This window comes from Hirundo rustica, chromosome 7 (assembly GCF_015227805.2).
Source record: "Hirundo rustica isolate bHirRus1 chromosome 7, bHirRus1.pri.v3, whole genome shotgun sequence".
Lineage (NCBI taxonomy): Eukaryota > Metazoa > Chordata > Aves > Passeriformes > Hirundinidae > Hirundo > Hirundo rustica.
Genome location: NC_053456.1, coordinates 1,679,650 through 1,700,918, shown reverse-complemented (window position 1 = coordinate 1,700,918; position 21,269 = coordinate 1,679,650). Strand labels below are relative to the sequence as shown.

The window sequence follows — 21,269 nt, the reverse complement described above, 5'->3', positions numbered from 1 at the left end:
TTCCGGGTGTCTCCCGGGGCCGCCCGGTGCCAGCCCCGCCGGTCAGGAGGAGTTCGGCACCGCAGGGAGCCGCTGGTGTTTTCCCGACGGTGCCATACGCGGGGAGATGGAGGAGCGGAGGGAGAACGCCCTTTTACCGCGGAAATTGGAAAAGAGAGAGAGAAAAAAAAAAAAAAATAAAAAGGGGGAGAAAAAAGCGCCCCCAACCCAAGCCATTAGCACGGGCATTGTAGCATGAAACACAAACCCTTCCTCCCGAGCCGCACAAAGCCCGGGCCGGGTAATTAATGCAATGAAAGGGCCGGGGCTTGCAGATGGAGCCGGGGGAATAAAGGCGCTCCCCGGCGCTGGGCTGTCATGCATCGCATGCTGCATCTGTTATGGAAATCAGGGCTAGCGGGGCCTTTTGTTGGGGCTAAAGCCCTCCCAACAGGCATTTGGCTGGAGTAGATTCTCTTGTTATTAAACACCATCTCGGGCTAGCCGAGAGCAGATGCTGCCGCAGCCTTTGGAACTAATAAGGGAGCTGGGTAGCAGCCCCGAGAAATCCGGGGCTGGCCGGGGAGAGCGATTCCAGCCCCGCTCTCCCTGCTTTGCACATGAATGCTGCTGGCACCGGCTGAGCCCTCCGGGCTCCCCTGGCAGCGCCCCATCCCCGCCTCTCCAGCGCACGGATCGCACCCCGCGCACCTCTGCCCTCCTCACCCCCGCACGGAGCACAAAAAAGCCACCAGAAGCCGCCCGCAGCGTCCCAAAATCTTGAGAAATCATCTTGAAAACCATCTTCGAAAATCATCTTGAAGAATCATTCCTGAAGAACCCCTCTGATGTCCTCCGCGCTGGGTGTTCGCCCAGGCCGTGCCCACGGCAGGAAGGGCACCGGGATGTCGGGGTCACAGCGGGAGCGCAGGAGGAAGGGACAAAGGGAGAGAGGTGACAAAAGGCACGGGCGGGTCCCTGTGATGCCTTGGGAAGGCTGGGCTGGAGCAGAGGCTGGACAGAGTTAGTGAGTAAGGCCTTTGTAATAACTTTCAGAGTTATTGAAAGGCCTTTAGGGTAAACCTTGGGCAGGACAAGAGCCTGGGCAGGGCTGCACCCAAAATGGACCCAAAATGGTCACAAAATGGGCACAGAATGGTCACAAAATGGGCACAAAATGGTCACAAAATGGGCACAGAATGGTCACAAAATGGGCACAAAATGGTCACAAAATGGGCACAGAATGGTCACAAAATGGGCACAAAATGGTCACAAAATGGGCACAAAATGGTCACAAAATGGGCACAGAATGGTCACAAAATGGTCACAAAATGGGCACAGAATGGTCACAAAATGGGCACAAAATGGTCACAAAATGGGCACAGAATGGTCACAAAATGGGCACAAAATGGTCACGAAATGGACCCAAAATGGACACAAAATGGGCACAGAATGGTCACAAAATGGTCACAAAATGTCTGACCAGTCACAAGGTCCCACACTTTGGTAAGTTTTGTTCCGTTTGCACATTGGGGTTTCATTGTCCAGTTCCAGCTCCAGGTTCTGCAGTCCCATCCTCCTTGTTCCTCCCTCCAGCCACCGCTGTTGGTGCTTTTGGGCTGAACACTTGTCCCAGGTGTCCTTGGTGTGCAGCAGGAGCAGGATTTGTTTTGTGTGGCTGGGGCGTGCAGAGAGCTGAGTGACACCGAGTGTGAGCTCAGAGCTGCGCCCTGGGCAGCGCAGGACATGGAACACAGGGAGGATGGAGCTGAAGGGATCACCCACGGCACATCAGCACCTGGGGGTGGTGGTTCGGGGTGGAATTGCCTCTGGCAGCTCCCAGGAAAAGGATCCTGGAGCTGGGATGTGCCACAGCCCGGGGTGGGAACGCGCAGGGAGCGGCGGTGCCACCCCAGGTTCAGCACATCCCGGGTGTCTGCCCACGGGATGATCCCGGATTTGTCAGGGAAGGACAAAACTAGAAAAATGGGAGGTGGATAAAGGGCATTTTGGTACAAAGGGATGGTTTGGGTTGGAATGGTTCATCCCATTCCATCCCTCTGCCACGTCCAGGGACAGCTTCCACTGTCCCAGGCTGCTCCAAGCCCCATCCAACCTGGCCTGGGATGTTTCCAGGGATCCAGGGACAGCCACAGCTGCTCTGGGCAGGAGGGGTTTTTATAGCCCTGAGGCAGAGCTGTCCATCCATCCATCCATCCATCCATCATCCATCCATCCGTCCATCCATCCATCCCTATCCATCCCTGTTTGTCCATCCATCCATCCATCCATCCATCCATCCATCCATCCATCCATCCATCCATCCATCCATCCATCTCCTACCATGGACCATGGAAAATGAGCAGGACACAGAGCACCGAACTCATCCTGAGCACCACGCCACACCGAGGAGTGACCCAGGAGCACCACAAAATTCCTACAAAATTCGGGGGATCTCAAACTGGGGGCGCCAGGAGGAGACGTTTTTATTCCCCAGCCTCAGCAGGAGCCAGGGAAGAGCAGCTCAGAGCAGCCACAAAGCCCAGAGCCCTCCTCAGGCAGAATTCCCTGCCCTGCCAGGCTGTGGGGAAATCCCAGGAGAAGCAGCAGGAGCCGGGCGTGGGAGCACAAGGGTTGGGATGGAGACAACCGGAGTGGCCCAGCTGCTCCTGCAGCCTGTGCAGCTCCGACAAAGGTGTCACAAACCCTCCGAGAGGAACAACTACCTGGGAAAATCCTTCCTGGAACGAGATTCCAGGGAGGAAGGGGGAGCGGATCTGCTCCTGCTGGCTCAGTCGTGGGTCGGCGAGCCACGAGCTGGGTTGGAATCCAGCAGCGGGGAGCTCCTCAACCTGGCACAGGCGGGAACGCCACAGACACCCTCGGATGGCGAGGACAGGGAGAGGTTGGGTGATTAATTAACCCCTCACTCGTTAATTGCAGCACCCACTGAGCTGCTGGGGCATCAGAAACAGCAAAGAACCATCAGGGCAATCCCAAGGGACAGGGAGATGAACAACTGCTGGGAATTCTGAGGTGGAACTTGGAGGTGGAACTCAGAGGTGGAACTCAGAGGTGGGAGCACCACAGGGAGACAATTCCAAGCTTTCCTGCCTGGATTGTCTCCAGGAGAAGCCCTCAGGAGGAGAGGACGAGCTGCAGATTCTGTGTCCTAACAGGACAACTTGGAATTCCAAGGATCTCCCAGTGGTGCCAGCAACAGAACAGATGGGAACACCAGACACCCATGGATGGCGAGGACAGGGAGAGTTTGGGTAATTAATTAACCCCTCACTCGTTAATTGCAGCACCCACTGAGCTGCTGGGGCATCAGAAACAGCGAAGAACCATCAGGGCAATCCCAAGGGACAGGGAGATGAACAACTGCTGGGAATTCTGAGATGGAATTCTGAGGTGTCTCCACAGGGAGACAATTCCAAGCTTTCCTGCCTGGATTGACTCCGGGAGAAGCCCTCGGGAGGGGAGGATGAGCTGCAGGCTCTGTGTCCCAACAGGACAACTTGGAATTCCGAGGATCTTCCAGTAGTGCCAGCAACAGGAACAGATGGGAACACCACAGACACGCTCGGATGGCGAGGACAGGGAGAGTTTGGGTAATTAATTAACCCCTCACTCGTTAATTGCAGCACCCACTGAGCTGCTGGGTCATCGGGAACATCAGGACAGTCCCAAGGGACTGGGATTGATGAACAACTGCTGGGAATTCTGAAATGGAACTCGGAGGTGGAACTCGGAGGTGAAACTCGGAGGTGGAACTCAAGAGGTGGAACTCAGAGGTGGAATCCTGAGGTGGAATCCTGAGGTGGAATCCTGAGGTGGGAGCACCACAGGGAGACAATTCCAAGCTTTCCTGCCTGGACTGACTGCAGGAGAAGCCCTCGGGAGGGGAGGATGAGCTGCAGGCTCTGTGTCCCAACAGGACGCCGGAATTCCAGGACAGTTCGGAATTCCGAGGATCTCCCAGTGGTGCCAGCAACAGGAACAGATGGGAACACCACAGACACGCTCGGATGGCGAGGACAGGGAGAGTTTGGGTAATTAATTAACCCCTCACTCGATAATTGCAGCACCCACTGAGCTGCTGGGTCATCGGGAACATCAGGACAATCCCAAGGGACTGGGATTGATGATCAACTGCTGGGAATTCTGAAATGGAACTCGGAGGTGGAACTCGGAGGTGGAACTCGGAGGTGGAACTCGGAGGTGGGAGCACCACAGGGAGACAATTCCAAGCTTTCCTGCCTGGATTGTCTCCAGGAGAAGCCCTCGGGAGGGGAGGACGAGCTGCAGGCTCTGTGTCCCAACAGGACGCAGGAATTCCAGGACAGTTGGGAATTCCGAGGATCTCCCAGCGGCGCCAGCAACAGGAACAGCCCTCGGCCGGGAATGAGTTTTCCTGGCCGAGAAGAGCCTGGAAGCTGAATTTGACACCGTGAAAATTCAGCTGCAGAGGCGAAGCAAAGCAGCCCCCACGTGCCCGCTCTGGTCCTCTGCCTCCGGCACTTTTGGGAAGCGACTCGGAGAAGGAACCCACAGCCAAGAGGGAAATTTAATGCCCAAAATTCCCGCTCAAACCCCAGCACAATTACGCCCCAAAACGCACAGCTGTTAATGAACTACCACGCAAAGGCCGTTTCCACCACAAGAAAATCCCTCTTTTTTTTGTTGTTTGTTGTTGTTTTTTTAATTCAAAGGGGGGAAAACAAAACAAAAAAAAAGGTATTTTAATAAATACTGCAGAAACATTAACCAAACGTACAAAGTGACTTCAACAATTAAAAACAAACAAACGAACAAAAAAAAAGGTAATGAACGTCCTGCTTTATAACAGTTATAACTTATTTTTTTTTTTCCTCCACAATATTTAAATACAGAAAGAAGCACTTACCAGCTATTTTGTAATACTGCCCTAAGAGCAACTTGTTGCATCAGTTAAAAGCTTATTAGGGTGGTCAAAAAAACGTCTTTTTTTCTTTTTTTCTTTTTTTTTTTTTTTTCTTTTTGTGGGAAACAACCAGAATGGGAGTGAGATTCCTCTTCCTTTTCTCAGATGAACCAAAGTGCGGGGGGGAACACACAGAACTGAGCTCACCTTTACCTTCTGCACCAGCCAACAGAGCTTCTTCAACGCTTCGAAAACGAAGCATCGCCGTGGGCAAATTGAAATGCTCGTCCTCCACAAGCAAAATCCAGCCTGCTCAGAGAGCTCTGTCTCCTTCCTTTGGGGAGAACTCGGGCGGGTCGGGAGGAAAAAGGTGATTTAACTCAGTGTAACAACAGCAGAAAGGGGGAAAAAGGTGGTTTAACTCAGTGTAACAACAGCAGAAAGGGGGAAAAAGGTGATTTAACTCAGTGTAACAACAGCAGAAAGGGGGAAAAAGGTGATTTAAATCAGTGTAACAACAGCAGGAAGGGGGAAAAAGGTGATTTAACTCAGTGTAACAACAGCAGGAAGGGGGAAAAAGGTGATTTAACTCAGTGTAACAACAGCAGAAAGGGGGAAAAGGCTGATTTAAATCAGTGTAACAACAGCAGGAAGGGGGGAAAAGGTGATTTAAATCCGTGTAACAACAGAAGAAAAGGGGGAAAAAGGCTGATTTAACTCGGTGTAACAACAGCAGAATGGGGCTCAACCAGCTCGCCCCGTTTCAGGATTGGGGTGCTGGGTACTTCTGTGTTAATCCCAAAACTAAGGGCAGTAGGCAGTTCCCACTGGGGTTCCCCTGAAGGCCTCGCAGTTCTTCAGACCCCAAAAGGAGGAGCGTCACAAAAGGCTCTGCTGGCTCATTCGCAGGTTTTTTGAGGGGCTTTTTTGTTGTTGTTGTTTTTTGTTTGGTTTTTTTTTGCAGCGAACCACATCCCAGAAGAGCATTTCTGCGGGATCCATGGGCTCTGCAGCTCCTGGGAGAAGCCCAGAGGGGTTTTTGGGGCTTCCCCAGGCGGGCAGTAAGGCTTCAGGAAGGATGAGGGTTGGGAAAGCACAGGGATCATCATCTGCCGTCACAGCTCTCGGCACCTCCCGCTCCAACCTACAGCAACACCAGGACCGGGCACCACTTCCACATCATCACAACCACAAAGAGGATCCAGCCCTGCCCCCCAGATCCGATCCATCTCCTTCCCACGCAAATCCTGGGAATCCTCAAACAGCTGTCTTCATCCCCCACCGCGGATGGGGGAGGCAGAACTCCAGACTGCTCCGAAATTTCCCTCTGAGCTGACACACAGGCCTCGGTATCCTCTCCATTTTCACACTCAGCTACTAAACAAACAAACAAAAAAATGAGATCAAATCCTTTGGGAAACCATCTCTAAGGTCACGGGGATAAGTTCCTTAACGAGAAGGGCGCATTAATAACGTCTTCATTAAAAAAAAAAATAATATATAAATCCCATTAAAGTATTGTTGGAATGAAATCAAAGCGGTAGCATCCAGGAGCAAAGCGTTACTAAAAGAAACTTGCAGTGTCCACGACAACTCTCCTCTGCAGGGTTATTCCCCAAGCATCCTCTTCTCTCAGCACATTCAAACGTTTTCCCTTTGATTATTACAATTATTATTTTATTTTATTTATTTTTTTGGCATTTGTCTTCAACAGAAATTCCTGACGCCACCTCTCCGGGAGCCTTTTCTTCCTGCTGCTCAGTCCTTAAGCAGAGTCTCACACAACAGGAGAAGCCTCCATGAAAGCGCTGGCAAAGCCCTCATTAAACACCCCGTGGCTGTGACTTCATCGAGCTCCAACCCCTCCTGGATCTTCCTCCTCCTCCACCTCCTCCTCCAGGAAATCCCAGCTCCTTCACATCACCGTGCAGCTCTTTGCTTTGTCCTTTCTCAAGTCCGTGGCCACCGTGGACAGTTCCGGCCTGCCAGGCATGTGTGAAATCCGCTTTGTGGCCCTCTGGGATTTGTTTCGTTTCACATTTTTGTTTGTTTTGTTCACACACGCCAGGGTGGCGACGTGAAAAATGTCTCTGACGCTGTTTTCTGACTGTAAGGCTGAGCATTCGATGTACGTGGCTGCTCCAATCTGTTTGGCCATATTTGCACCCTGAGGGGAAAAAAAGCAACACGTGATCAACACCAAGTTGTGCAAAACCCTCGAGCAATCCTCACAATTCCGGCCCTGCGCTGTTTCCCTGGAAAACCCCAAGCTGGTTTGGGGAAATGAACAGAGCTGGGCTTCCAGGAGGAGTTAAACACGTGTCCAAGCGTTACCTGCCGTGCTGAGAAACACAGACTGGGAGGGAAGAACAACTCTGACTGCAAACAACTGCAAAAGCCTCAAGTGCCTGAGTGAGGCCGCTTCAGTTTCACCTGAACCTGGGAATTTCCTGGAAAACGTGGCAGCTTCCAGACTGGAGCCTGAAATCTCCAAAGAGAAATTCTGTGCCTTAAGGAACAAGCGGCTGCCCTGAGCTGGAGCAGAGTCCCTGTCACAGCTCCAGGGAGAGGGCAAAGTTCTTAGGGAAATTGCTCTGGGAGAGCTCCACCAACTTCCTGCTAGGGAACAGGGGGGAAAAAAGGGAAAGAGGGCATGAGGGGTTATAGGAGCCCTTCTTTTGTGATTTGGCCATATTTGCACCCTGAAGGGAAAAAAAGCAACACGTGACCAACACCAAGTTGTGCAAAACCCTCGAGCAATCCTCACAATTCCGGCTCTGTGTTGCTTCCCTGGAAAACCCCAAGCTGGTTTGGGGAAATGAACAGAGCTGGGCTTCCAGGAGGAGTTAAACACGTGTCCAAGCGTTACCTGCCGTGCTGAGAAACACAGACTGGGAGGGAAGAACAACTCTGACTGCAAACAACCTCAAGTGCCTGAGTGAGGCCGCTTCAGTTTCACCTGAACCTGGGAATTTCCTGGAAAACGTGCCAGCTTCCAGACTGGAGCCTGAAATCTCCAAAGAGAAATTCGCAATCTCCAGAGGCAAAGTGCATTCTGTGGAACAAGCGGCTGCCCTGAGCTGGAGCAGAGTCCCTGTCACAGCTCCAGGCAGAGGGCAAAGTTCTTAGGGAAATTGCTCCGGGAGAGCTCCACCAACTTCCTGCTAGTGAACAGGGGGGGAAAAAAGGGAAAAAGGGCACAGGAGCCGTTCTTTTGTGATTTTAAGAAGCCAAAGCAGGGATATTTGTTCCAGCAGCACAAGGCAAACAACCCAGCGTGTGAGAGATGACAACAGCCCAGTGTCCCGTGGCGGATTTTGCTACTGGAGCACAATGGAGCATTATGTGGAAGAAGGGGAGTTGTTCCCAGGGAGTTTGACTCCTGAGGGACAGAATCTTTACAGAGTTACGAAATCCGGCCACATCCTCGGCGTGCCACCCCTCACACATCTCCAGGCTGATGGCACCCAGCCCTCCTGTTTGCCCTGCAGTCATGCAGCCTCCTTATCAAGGGGGAGAGGCTGATAAGGCAGCAGGAGCTCCCAGGAGGAGCCCTCCCCACCGTCCAGCCTCTCCAGTGCTGCCGACAAGTGTTTGCTCAGGTGGAGCAGAGCGTCCTCACCCTCCCTCGTGCTTCCTGCTGGAGTTCAGAGCGGTGGGAAAGCTCTGATTCCATCTGGGGCAGGAGCGTTTTGGAAGGAGCTGTGTGTCCTTGGTGCTCAGCTGACTCCTGCTCCTCAGGGGTTACAGGCTGAGAGCTCTGAATCCAGGGGGGGGGGAAAAAAAATCCACCTGCCAGCAGATTTTTATCGCTCTCACCAAAAAAAGAAAAAGACTCGGTTTTACTGAAATCCTGCCATCTTCCAAGGTAAACACGCTGCATCCTTAGAAACCCCGCACCGGGAGCTGCCAGCTTGGAAAACACGAGGGACAAACCATCCCAAGCTGGCTGCTGAAGGCACCGAGGTGACTCAGGAGGTGACACTGTCCCTCCCACGGGGCAGATCTGGTGACTCAGCTGCCATGAGCCATCACGCACAGGTGAGTAACGAAGCAGTTTCCCTGTTCCCTACATCCTGCTCTCTCCCGTGACCTGGTTCCTTTCCCTTTCTCCCTCCTCTAATGCCTGCCTCCAAACTTCTCCCTTTCCCCAAGAACTCATCGAGGATAAAGATGCCCCCTGGCTTTGCTGCACCTCCAGAAGGAGGGACGAGGTGTTCTCTAAGGAACTGGGGACAGGTCATATCCCAACGTAACGTCACGACTCTAAAGCCAAGCAACATTCGAACCTGAAGTCTGCAGACAGCAACTTCACCGATTTGTCAGCGAACAAACAGGATGTTTCTTTGTTTGTCACCTTCCAGCTACACTTTTGGGCCGTGCACAGCAGGCACAGGAAAAACAGGAAGTGTTTTTTGTGGTTTTTTTTTTTTTTTTTTGCAACTCACCTAAAAAGCAACGTGCAAGCAAAAAGACGACGGTCTTTTCATCCTCCCTTTAAAGGGATGATTTTCTGACCCGTGGTGGGGCTGCGGGGATTTCCTTGAGCCCCGAACAGTTTTCAAACCCACCTCCACCCACACCGCAGGGGCAAATCTGCTCTTCAGCCTGCACCGGTGTCACCACGAGGGACAAGCTGGTCACAGGGAGGGCTCCAGGGATAGCAAAAGGGAATTTTTTTTCCCCCCCCTTCCTGAAGGACAAAGAGGAGGTGGCCCCTACCTGGTCGTAGGACACAGGGGTCTGCCTGTGGTTGGAGAGCTCCACCAGCGTGCTGACATCGGTGCGCAGGTCCGACTTGCAGCCCACCAGAAGCATCTTGGTGTTGGGGCAGAACTCCTGGATCTCCCCTTTCCACTGGGAAAAGAAAAAAAAAAAAAAAAAACAGAGGTTGTTCGTGCGTAAATCCCGAGGAGCACGAGTTTAATCAGCCCCGGCCGTTCCAGGCTGAGGTGTTCTTCACGTAATAATGGCTGGGGTTTGCCTCCAAGGTAATTTTTTGGAGGCACCGGCTCCAGCAGAACTTGGTCAAGGATGAAATCTGGCTATCTCCACACACTCATGAATTCCACTGGCTTGCTAATCAGGAGGGAATGAGGTTGAGGTTGTTTACCCGCATGAGCCAAGGTTTGCAGAGCTGCTGTTTCTCACACCCAGCCCCAGCCAGGTGCAGAAACGCTGTCCCCACCTTCAGAGGCGGCTCTTGGACAACCACACCACCAGCAGGGCTAAACGTGGGCTCGCTGCTGCTCTCCCACACCCAAACCCACACAAACCTGCCCCAGGTGAACCAGCAGCGAGCCCCCTCAGACAGAACTTGGGGTAAATTCGTCGGGTTTCACCCCTCCACAAGGTTACGCTGAGAACCCAAAGCCAAAAAACGTCACAGCGTAACCCAAAGAGATGGAAGTCCCTAAAATTTAGGGATAAATTCGGGTTTAAAAGCACGTTAAGAAAAATCTCTCAGAGAATTAAGTAACTAGCATCAGCAGGGACAGAAAAGCCACAGTTCTGGATGCTTTTTGACACAGAGGGAGTAGCTTTGAAGTGTTTTTTGTAGGCTGTTCAGAGCATTGTAAGGCATTTTATCCCAGCGAGACAAGAATCACTGGCTCCAGCCTCAGAAAAAAAAAAAAAAAAATAAAGGAACTTCAGGTCATTAAACCCCAAAAGCACTGTGAAGTTGAGTCATGCCCAGCAGCCAAGGAGGGGACCGGGACCACCCTGCAAACCCCAAGCTCGATGGTGAAAATTCCGTGTGGGAGCCGGTGGGAAGCCTGACACACGCTGGGATCAGTGATCTCATGGAGGGCTCGGGGCAGGGCTGCATTTCTGCGCCACTGCAAGCGCTGCTGGTGGCTTCCAGAGGCGTTTGTCACCGGCTCCTTCTAACGTCAGGCTCACAGATGATGTAAGGCCGTGGCAGAAGTCCAAAACGCTCGGCAGACAATTTTTACCCATCCCTACGACCCAGCAAAGTTTCCCAATCCCGTCACAGGAACACGTGAGAGACAATTCCTTAATTCCTCACAGCGCCTCACACCCCCCTCAGCAATTCCTGGCTGTCTCAGGGCTGGGGAACGAGAATTTCCTTCAGCTCCAAGCATCCACTCAGGAGTTTCTGTCTCCAATTAACATGCACCCCTGTCAGACAAATGACCTCAAATCAAAGCACCCTCCCATGAAGAGAAGCAAAGTGGAATTTTCCAGGGTAGGAACAGCACCACTGCAGGGATTTCAGGGCGAGCTTCCCCAGCAGAGCTCTGCGCTCAGGGCTTGCCCAGACACTTGCCTTTTTTAGGACACTGTCCAGGGTTTCTGGCCGGCTGATGTCAAAGCAGATCAGGACAGCGTCGGAGTCGGGGTAGGAGAGCGGGCGGACGTTGTCGTAATAAGGAGACCCTGCGGGGAAAGCGGAGGACATCCTCATTAATCGCTGCTCTCCTCTCCCTGCAGCCACCCACAGGGCGTGGGGAGGTTCCGGTGCTGCCCCCCACAGCCATCCGTCACCCCCCAAAAGCTGGGGATGCTCCCAGGGACAGCCCACGTTCAAAGCCCAGCATCAACCCGCAGCAGGGAACAAATCCTCGACCTCCAAAAAGGCTTTTCCTAAAGCAGATCTGAAGTTCCTCAGTTTTGATTTGTCTAACGGTTAATTTAAAAAGCATCTTTGGCTGTCACGTTGGCAAGGTTCAGAAGAAACTCTTGCTTCAAATTAAAGAACTTGTTGCAGGAAACAGATTTCCAGCAGGGGGGAAAAAAAAAAAATCCCAATCCCGTAGGCAGGCACGCAAGTTATCTGTCAGAAAAAGCCTCATTAATCTGTAAACCAATAAAGCTTGCTATAAATGTTTATGTTTAGCCCGTAAACCAGATTTTTATCAACAAGATCAAAGCTAAGTTAGTGATCTGGGGGGAACAGATGTAGGTACAGTACTGATCTTTGTGCTTGTTTCACTTGCAGGCCTGTGAAGGGATTTTCTGTTTCCCTTAACAACAGTCACGATGTCAAGAGTTAAAATCCAACCAGAGTTAAAAATCGTATTTTCATCATCTGGTGAATCTGGCAACAGGTTGGGGGGAAAAAAAAAAAAAGAAAATAAGATTGTTTTTTCTAAGAAGTTGCAGTCACTCAACCATCATCAAGTTTGGCCTTAACTGTGCTGAGCTTCGCTTCCTGAGGAAAACACACTTCTTAATGCATTTAAAAGGGGATTTAAACCAGCTCAGCGGCCCAACAGGGCAAGGGCTTGGGCAACTTAAAATTCATTTTCTCAGCCACCACACATCCTTATTCCTGTATTTTCCCCAGGAAAAAAAAAATTCCTAAAACACAGCAGACCCTGAAACACAGCATGGCACAGCCACAAGAACCCAGCTTCCAGGAGTTTGGGGGGTTACCAGCTCATTATGGCACCGATTTCCCGTCTCTGCAGAATTTACTGGCTGTGAGGTCTCAGGTTATGAACTGGATGGGAGGAATTCCTCCGGTTTTTCCCCGACAGGCAGCTCGGGCTGTTGCACGAGCGGGGAACGGGGCGAAGGGCTCGCAGATGACTTCACTTGGACGGCTTCTCCCGCACCGGGAAGGAGGCAGGAATCCCAGGAATGTTGTTTTTGAAACGAGGAATAACACATGGGGAGCGAAGCATTACCAAAGTAGGTAGCAGAAGGTAATTTGGTGAAGGGGAAGGATTTAATTCGAACGCTCATCCCTGCAAACACGATGCCAATCTGACAGAGAGGCAGCTGTCAGAAAAGGCTCTTCACACCCCATTTCAGCTGAATTCAGCACGAACCGCGCTGTTGGGAACAAATCTCAGCGAGGTGACCCGGAGTGAAGCACTCGCTGCAGCTATCAATAAGCATTTTCCACTGCTAATTACACCCCACTCTCTGTGCTATTACAGCCCCAGGGCTGGGTTGTTTCCCCTGGAGCCTCGGGGCCGGGTGATTTGTCCTGGACAGGGGAACTGCAGCACGGAGCAGCACTGAAAGCCACCCGGGTGACAACGAAGCACTGCCACATCTCCCTGAGCGCCAGCAAGCCAGGGCAGGATTGAGGGAACCCGAGGAGCCTCGGCAAAGCCTCACCCAGAAACTCATTCCTCACACAAATACCTCTGGGCTCACTCAGCAGCTCCAGGGATCCCATATATGTCCAGGAGATGTATTTATGTACACACAGAGTCCCCACCTCCAGCCCCGAGGCTCCTTCCCACCCCGGCGGCCTGAGATGCTTTGCTTGGAAAGGTTTTTCTTTTTCCCTCTCCCCGTCCGAATTTCTCCCGTTTCAGAACGCTGAGGTGGAATAAAAGCAACTTTTAGAGCTTAGGAGGGACATTCCCCATCTCTTCTCCGGGCTGGCGAGCGGCAGGACCAACCCCATCTCAACCCCTGGAGCTGCAGGATCCGCAGAGGAAATTTCCTGCTCGGGTTGACAAGCGCAGCTTTATCCCTGTGCAAATCAAGAGGGGCTGCAGCCCTCCCTGCGCAGGCCTATTCAAGCTGGCATTTCCATCCCTTGGCCCAGAGAAACCCTCAGAAGGCAGGAATGTCAGGAATGAGGCTCGCTCAAGTCTGAACAGACAACCCCAGCGCAGCCCGGCCAGGCTGCTCCCTCTCTTTTTTCATGTTCCCTCGCAGATTTGAAGCCGTGCCAACCCTCGAAAACAGAAGGAGAATGTGGAACCGGAGCCATGGTATTTGTGGGGAGGGAAAAAAAAAGAAAAAAAGAAAAAAAAAAAAAAAGCCTATTTGTGTTTGGGATTCTGTTCCTGCAAAATAAAACGTTTTTCTGGCAAGGACGACACGGGTGGTTTTTCAGTTTTATCAAGGAGTTGCTGATAAGGCTGTAGTTAATTTTTCTTTTGTGCTGGACATTTACTCCAGCTGCAACCCTCCTTTTTTTTTTTCTTTCTAATTTGTTTGGCAGCTTCAGTAACTTCAGCCAAAAATACTTGCAGCATTAAGGACGATCCCTTTTCGAAACCTTCTGTTTCAAAACGCAGGGTCCGACAGAAATTCAGACTGAAACCAAAACCCCTCCCCAGCAATATGGTGGGGATGCCGAGCTTGGGCTGAAATATCTTAGTAAGGAACAGAACTACGTCGTTAAAAGTTGGAGAATATTTAGTTTTTGGGGTGGTTCAGCACCACTTGAAGGCGCTGGATCGGGGAGAGGAGCTTGGCTGGAAGATCCAAAGGTGCCAGGAGGGTTCAGGGAGGGCTCAGTAACAGGCAAGAGTTTCCCATTTCCACACCAGCAAGCAGCTACCGGGAATCGGGCTCTGGAGCCTTTTGGAGCCCAGTCAAGTGAAAGAACAACAGATGAACAGCAGCATTCTCACTCCCAAAGCTCGAGAATTATCATAGAAAACACAGCAAACACCGCCTGCTCCAAGGAGCTGATTCAGTGCTGATGGTTTTCCTCCTTTCCAAAAAAAAACAAAACCCCAAACCGAACAAAACCAACCCAAAAACAACGAATCTGGGATTGCCGAGGTGGATTTTCAACGCGGGTTATCCCCAAGAACAGAGATATCAAAAACATTCCCAGCTTTTTGTGTTGATCACACCTCCAAGGGAAAACTTTGGGAGGGCACCTGGCATTCCCAGGTATCGATTCTAATCAGCTCCCTGGTAAAACGAGTCAGAAAACCCCGCTAAAATGGGCAATTAAAACCAAAAAAATCAAATAATTCAACACAGCCAAGCAAGCAAGAGAATGGGGAGGGCAAAGAGAGCAATTGGACTCTTCCTCTGCAATCCTTGCTGCCAGGGAATTTGGGGAATTAGCAACTTTAATTCCTCCGAGTTTCAGTTTTCACCCCCCCCCCCACCGAAAGGTTTCAGCACGAAACTTTCCAATTAATTTCTGTTTTCATACGGACACTGAGTACACTGTACACAGACAAAAATCATGGCAAAACTAACTTGACTCGCAGCTCCAAGGCCCGTCTGGATTTAATTACTTGCTAATCCCCAGCAGTTGTAAGTATTTCTGGCCCTGTCGAGAATTGTTTTATTGGAGTAGCCACGGTTCAAGCAATAAAGAAACCCCCTAAAATGCATTTTAGGGAGACACAGGTATGTACACCTAATTAATGGTGTTTCTAAGCCACAGCTGCTGTTGTCCTAGCAAGAAACATAAACATCAAAGCAGCCGAAAAAACTTGATAAATGCAGATTAGATGGCAGATAAAGGCAACCCATACAGATTTTTTTTTTTTTTTTTCCTTCACAGCGGCCCTGAAAGCACAAGATGAAGCTTTAACCTGGAGAAACTTTTAATATCCCACCTCACACAACAACCACGGAGCTCCCCAGCAGCTCAAGACTGCCACATGTTACCGCAGAGCAGAGTAATTTATGGCGTAGTGAGATTGCAACCAGACATTCCTGCTTGGAGAGAGGGCTGCCAGTCCCAAACCCCCATTGAAATTCAACTTGGCAAGTGCTTCCCTTAGCGCTGCGGCTAATTTAAATCCTTCTAATGACTTGCAGAACTAGACAGCACCAGCAAGCATTTGAATAATGAATCTTCCCCTTCCATTCCACTCTTACTTGTCCCCGTATTCCTATGGGCAAATCCAAGACCCAACAACAACTCCCCGATGAGTCTGAGTTTTTCTATCAGTTGCACGATGCCTAAAAGTACTCCAGTAAAAACACATTATTACGGATGATAAATAAAGAATTATAAGCCAAAGCTGTGGCAGCAGGGCCTGTTCTCACCCTAACACAACTATTTTAACTAATGCCCACAGCTTTAAAAAAAAAGGAGTTGGAAGTGGCAGCACATCCTTCCACAGGATTCACTGCAAAACCCAGTTATCAATTTTAAGTCAAGGCATTAATTGGCAAGGCTGTTAAATGCTCCCAGTTAAAAAAATAAATAAAAGAGTTAAAGATGAATACAAAATACTGATTGAGTCATCTTGGAAGTATCTGCAGCATATAGCAATAAACTCAATTAAACAAACAGCATCTTTTTCCCTCCTCCCAAGAGATATCTAAGCACCACAAAAACTGCAGCCATCGCCTCCCCTTGTGCTGCAATGATCTTTTAAAGTTAATTAGATTTAGTCCTGCTTTGAAAATGCCATTCAGGCATCTCTTCTAACTCAGCACAGGACCAGGACAAAGACTTGTAAAAATTGAATTACCAAGACTTTCAGATAAGGCTAAAACGCTCCCTTTATCTTCTGCTGTCTCCTATCTGCTGATGTGATTTTGCTCGGGGTTAATGGGCAGTGGGTGAGAAGGGATGTTCGTGGAGCCAAAATTCCTCATCCAGAGTCCCACAGCCAGAGGAGCCACACAGTGACACTCTGTAAACCCGAGCACAGGATCCTTCAAACATTTCCTCTTCAGTTTGGGGTGTCACACAAATCACCCGCTCCGCCTCAAGCTTCTGACTCAACCGCATTTTCTCCGAGTCCCGGGACAGAGGACAAAGGCTGGCAGGTGTTTTTTCTTCCACTGCTTCTGCCTTTTGAAGTGCTAGGGAATATTTCATCCCATGGGTGTCTCCAGCCTTTGACAAAACAGATTCCAACCCTTCCCACGTCCAGCCCGCGTTGTGTGTTGTATTTTAATAAAGATAACATTTTCCAAAATAACCATTAATTTTTAATAAGCCCTTGCTCCAGGGTTCCAGCCAGCTTAGTAATCAGCATGAAAGCTCCAACCAGACACACTCCAGAAATCTGCAAGTCTCACTTGGCATAAGATGAAGAAAAAAAAGAAAAAAAAAAAAAAAAAAGAAATCAGCTCAGAGCAAAGCTGATACTGGTTGTGGGCAGAGGCTGCCTTTTCCCAGTAATCGTGTTGCAAGAATTTGGAATCATTTCCTCAACAGCAAGAGGGAAGCCAACCCCGCCGCCTAAACTCCTCTTTTAAACAGGGATTAACATTTTCATTCCTGGTAAAAGAGCTGCTGTCACACTGAGGAGAAACCGCCGGCTCCAAAAATCAGCATTAACGAGCCATCTACACAGAGAGAAGAGAGGGACTGTGCGTTCTGCCAAGTTCCCGCAGGTTTTTTGGGTTTGTTTTCCCACCAGCTCTGCAGATGATGTTGATCTACACCTCTGGTGTCATTTCCCCCCCCCCGGACATCCTCAGTTCTCCGCAGGTAGAGCCACACTGGCTCCTCCACGCTCCTCTCCAGCACTGAGGCAGCGATTTTGGGGTGCTCCCTCACCCCCCTGGCCCTAAGCGCAGCCCAATTATCCAAATTATCAACGAGAGGCGGATCCAGAGGAGCTCCTGTCTCAACACGCGAGCGGAGCCAGCCAAACATCAAACCCCTGAGCCGGTTTCTTCCAGGTAAAACTGGGAGAAGGAAGAGGACCCTCAGGCCTGATGGGGATAAGGATGGTTCCCTCCGTATCCCAGAGAATCGGGGATCAATTCTAAAGGTTTTCCCTAAAAGCCGTTCCTGGCCTTAAAGACTCTCTAAAACACCGGGAAGAAAAGTGCAGCGTTTTGCAAAAAAAAAAAAAAAACAACCACACCAAGGAGGCATTAAGGAGGCCACCAGGAGCTCCAAAGCGAGCAGAAATAATTCACCATCAGCACATAAACACCTTTCCTACATGGCAAAGCGGGGTTTGCAGGCAGCAGAGGAACCGAGGGACCCTCAGAGCTCCTCAGGAAAAGCTCCTTCCAGCCAGGCAGGTGAGAACACATTCCCCTGCAATGCTGACAAACCGCTTCCCGGAGCCTTGCCCACACCCTCAGCCAAGGAGATCCTTCAAGGATAGCCGCGATTTTTTGTCAAAAAAAAAAACAAACCAAAAAAAAACCCAACAAGCCGTGAGAAGCAGCCGCATGCGGAGCCCGGCGGCCCCGCCAGGAGCGCGGAGCCGCCGCTCCCCTCACGATCCCCCCCCGCCCCGAACTGCCGGGATGCGAACGGGAGCGCTCACCCGAGGTGTCCCAGAGGCTGAGCTCGATGCGCTGAGTGTCGATCTCGAAGCTGGCCGTGTAGTTCTCGAACACGGTGGGGACGTAGCTCTGCCGGGAGACAGCGCACGGTCAGCCCCGCGTCCCTCGCCGCCGCCCCGGCCCCGAGCCCGGCGCCGACCCCAGCCCAGCCCCGCTCACCTCGGGGAAGCAGTCCTTGGCAAAGACGTGCAGCAGCGCGGTCTTCCCGCACTGGCTGTCCCCCACCACCACGATCTTGCACTTCACGTTCTGGTTGGGATCCATCACCGCCTTGCTCGATAACTTCTGGCTCGCTCTTCTTTCCTTCATTGATCTCCCCTTAAGTCCCTCCGGCCGGCCACAACAGAAGAGAAGGAGAAGGAGAAAAAAAAAAAAAAAAAAAAAAAAAAAAAAAAAAAAAAAAAAAAAAAAAAAAAAAGAAGGCAAAAAAAATCAAACCACGCCCGGGCTTCTCGCGAAAAGGCAAAAATAACGCAGAAAACACAATGAAGCCGCTGCGGTGGAGGAGGCAGAGCCGCGGACGCGCCGCCGCCCGCCCTCCGCCCGCCGGTCCCGCGCTCACTGCTTTGTCCCCCCGCCGCCCGGCCTTATTTATAGCCTCGCGCCCGCCAATCACCGCCCGCAGCCGCGGAGCCCACGCCCCCTAGCCTCTCGCGCCGGGGCAGTGCGCCCCCTAGGGGAGCCGGGGGGCGCCGGGATGGGGGGGGGCAATGAGGGGGGGCCCGGAGCCCTCAGAGCGATGGGGGCGATAAAGGAGGGACCCGTGGCGTTTATTGAAAGATTTTATCTGTAAATGGCAGCGGTGTGAAAGGCAACGGCGGGATCGGGCGCTGTGCGGCCTCCAGAGGTGGTGCGGAGTCCCTCAGGGGGTGCCTCGGGCTGGGGTGAGGGATGGTGGGGAGAGCTGAGGGGAACGAGGAGGGATGAGGGGAGATGGGGAGGGACGAGAGAGAAATGAGAAGGAAGGGATGAAAAAGGATGAGAGCTGAGGAAGGATGAGGAGAGGTGAGAAGGGATGAGGAGAGGTGAGAAGAGATGAGGAGAAGTGAGAAGAGATGAGGAGAGATGAGAAGGGATGAGGAGGGAAGGGATGAGGAGAGGTGAGAATAGATGAGGAGAGATGAGAAGAGGGTGATTGTGAGGGTGGGCAAAGGGGCTTTTCCCTCAGAAGGTGGTCACAAGGAGTGTGTCGGGATATCACAAAAACACAGAGTCACAGAATACTCTGAGCAGGAAGGTACCGAAAAGGATCACCAATCCAGCTCCTGTCCCTGCACAGACACCCCAAAATCCCACCCTGGGCATCCCTGGGAGCGGTGTCCAAATGCTTCTGGAGCTCTGCCAGCCTTGGGAATTCCCTGGGAAGCCTGGGCAGTGCCCAGCACCCTCTGGGAGGAGAAAAACCTTTAGAAAAACCTTTCCCTGATACCCAGCCTAAACATGCCCGGACAAGGCTCCAGCCATTCCCTCCGTGCTATCCCTGTCACCGAGAGCAGAGATCAGTCCTCCCAACCATCCACATCCTCCTGTTTTTTCCCTTCCTGGACACAACCCCAAGCAAATCTGGCTGAGGTTCAGCAGGGGATTGAGCATCGCTCCTGAAAGGAGAGCCCTGAACAAGGGATGGCTTGTGAGGCGCTTGCAGCACTCATCTCCCTCAAGAGCTCCTCTCTTCTCCCGTATGGCTCCATATGGGATCCCCGGAAAAGGCGCTGGAGCAGAGCCTGCCTCCCCTCCCGCCTCCAGCCTCCCGTCCTGGCTTTGCCTGGAGCAGTCGGACACAGGGGTGGCCTCCCTGAAGGAGCGGCCTTGGCCTTATCTCTGGAGTCACCCGGGTCACGAACCCACCCCGTGTCCGTTCCGGGCTGGAACGTGAGCAATTCATCAAGTTTTCAAACCACGTCCCGGAAAAAAACAAAAAAAGAAGGATGTTGGCTCGTGTCTGTTTGACCACGGGGAGATGCTGCCCTGACTCACGCGAGAGAATCTCAAACACGACATTGCAAAATTCAGTGCTGATATTCTGGGGGTTTGTTCCCATGTGTCATATCTTTTGCTGGTTAAATTACTCATTTCCAAAGAGTCGGTTTCTGTTTGGAAACAATGTGCAAAGCACTAAAATTTGCTGCCTGTGCCTTATTCGCAAGGCCCCGGAGCAGACAGATTTCCGTCTCTTTTTTTTGTTTTGTTTTTGAATTAAAAGCTGCTCCTTTGCAGTCTCCATCCATCCCTGCTGCCCACCAGCTCTTTATAAAAACGGTGGAATGGGAGGAACAAGCAGTGAAGAAATTTAATGCTCACAGGAAGCTGAGTTTCTCCCTTTTGTTCAATATTGGAACAGGAGATAAACCTGGAAAAATGAAGTCGTGTAAATGCTCTCAGGTGTTCTCCAAAGGGCAGAGAATCCTGATTTTTCTGCCCTTCCCTCTGCTCCACACTGGAACATGAGGCAGCCTCATGGGCAGAGGAAGGTGGGATCGAGCTCCGGAGTTTCAGCTCCATTTCTTTGGGAGTCCGACGCACCAACCAAGGAATCTCTTGGATCTAAGGAGAGAAGAAATGGGGTTGAAAGATCTTTTTTTTCATCCTGAGTGGGAGCTGGGTGCAAACATCCGCTCCTGGTCAATCCACCGGGCACCTCCACGCAGATGGACACGAGATGGACCAAAGATGATGCTGCCCCTTCTTTGGTGGTTGGGCTTCCTCGGAGGAGGAATTGGTCACCTCTGGGGTCCTGGAGGAGACATCTCCCTCACACAGCTCCCATGGAAAATCTGCCTGCATCCAGCTATGCCTGGAATGTGGAAACTTTAACGCACAAGGAGCCTTTACTCATCGTGAGCAGAGAGCTTCCATCAGCAGCTCCTGGTGATATCATCCCCGCCTGGTTTGCTGCCAACATCACCCAGCCCATCCTCTGGGATTTCGGGTGCTTTGGGCGCTGGGGGACCACCCTTGGAAGCCGCCAGCTTGTTGGAATTCCTCGGGGAAGCTGCTCCAGGTCTGTTAATCCCCATAAACCCATTATTCGTGTCAAACCCTTGAGTTTAATGCCTTTTCCCACATCTCGAAAACTAGGGGGGTAACGCAGTGGGGGTTGATGTTTCCACCACGATTTTTGATTTGTAGGGCCGAGTTTTGTGCTTCGCTTCGTTCAAATTCCCCATTTTTCTCCAGATCAGGTCGGAGCCTTTCACAGTTTCTCCTCTTTCCACCCCAGAAATCACAATGTGTATATTAATAACACACACACAATTCGGGGCTGGCGTGGTAATGACTCCTGATCCCATCTAAGATTTCATGGGAATATCAAGATACATTTTTCTCCCCTCACAAATAATCTGCCTGAGCACTTTCTACGACTGTAATAAACCAGCTGAGAACAAGTGCTTTTAGTTTCAGAATAACTGCCTGATGATTTAAATCTAAA

The 21,269-nt window shown here is 51.3% G+C and overlaps 1 protein-coding gene across 1 annotated transcript; it reads right to left on the bottom strand.

Moving 5' to 3' along the window:
• Window positions 1-4,540: 4,540 nt before the first annotated feature.
• On the bottom strand, window positions 4,541-18,241 carry RND3 (Rho family GTPase 3). The gene is made up of 5 exons (XM_040070278.2): window positions 17,999-18,241; window positions 17,821-17,908; window positions 11,178-11,287; window positions 9,608-9,742; window positions 4,541-7,052 (listed from the first exon to the last, which is right to left on the bottom strand). The coding sequence occupies exons 1-5, from the start codon at window positions 18,146-18,148 to the stop codon at window positions 6,801-6,803; spliced, it is 735 nt and encodes a 244-aa protein (XP_039926212.1). The 5' UTR covers window positions 18,149-18,241; the 3' UTR covers window positions 4,541-6,800.
• Window positions 18,242-21,269: the final 3,028 nt, after the last annotated feature.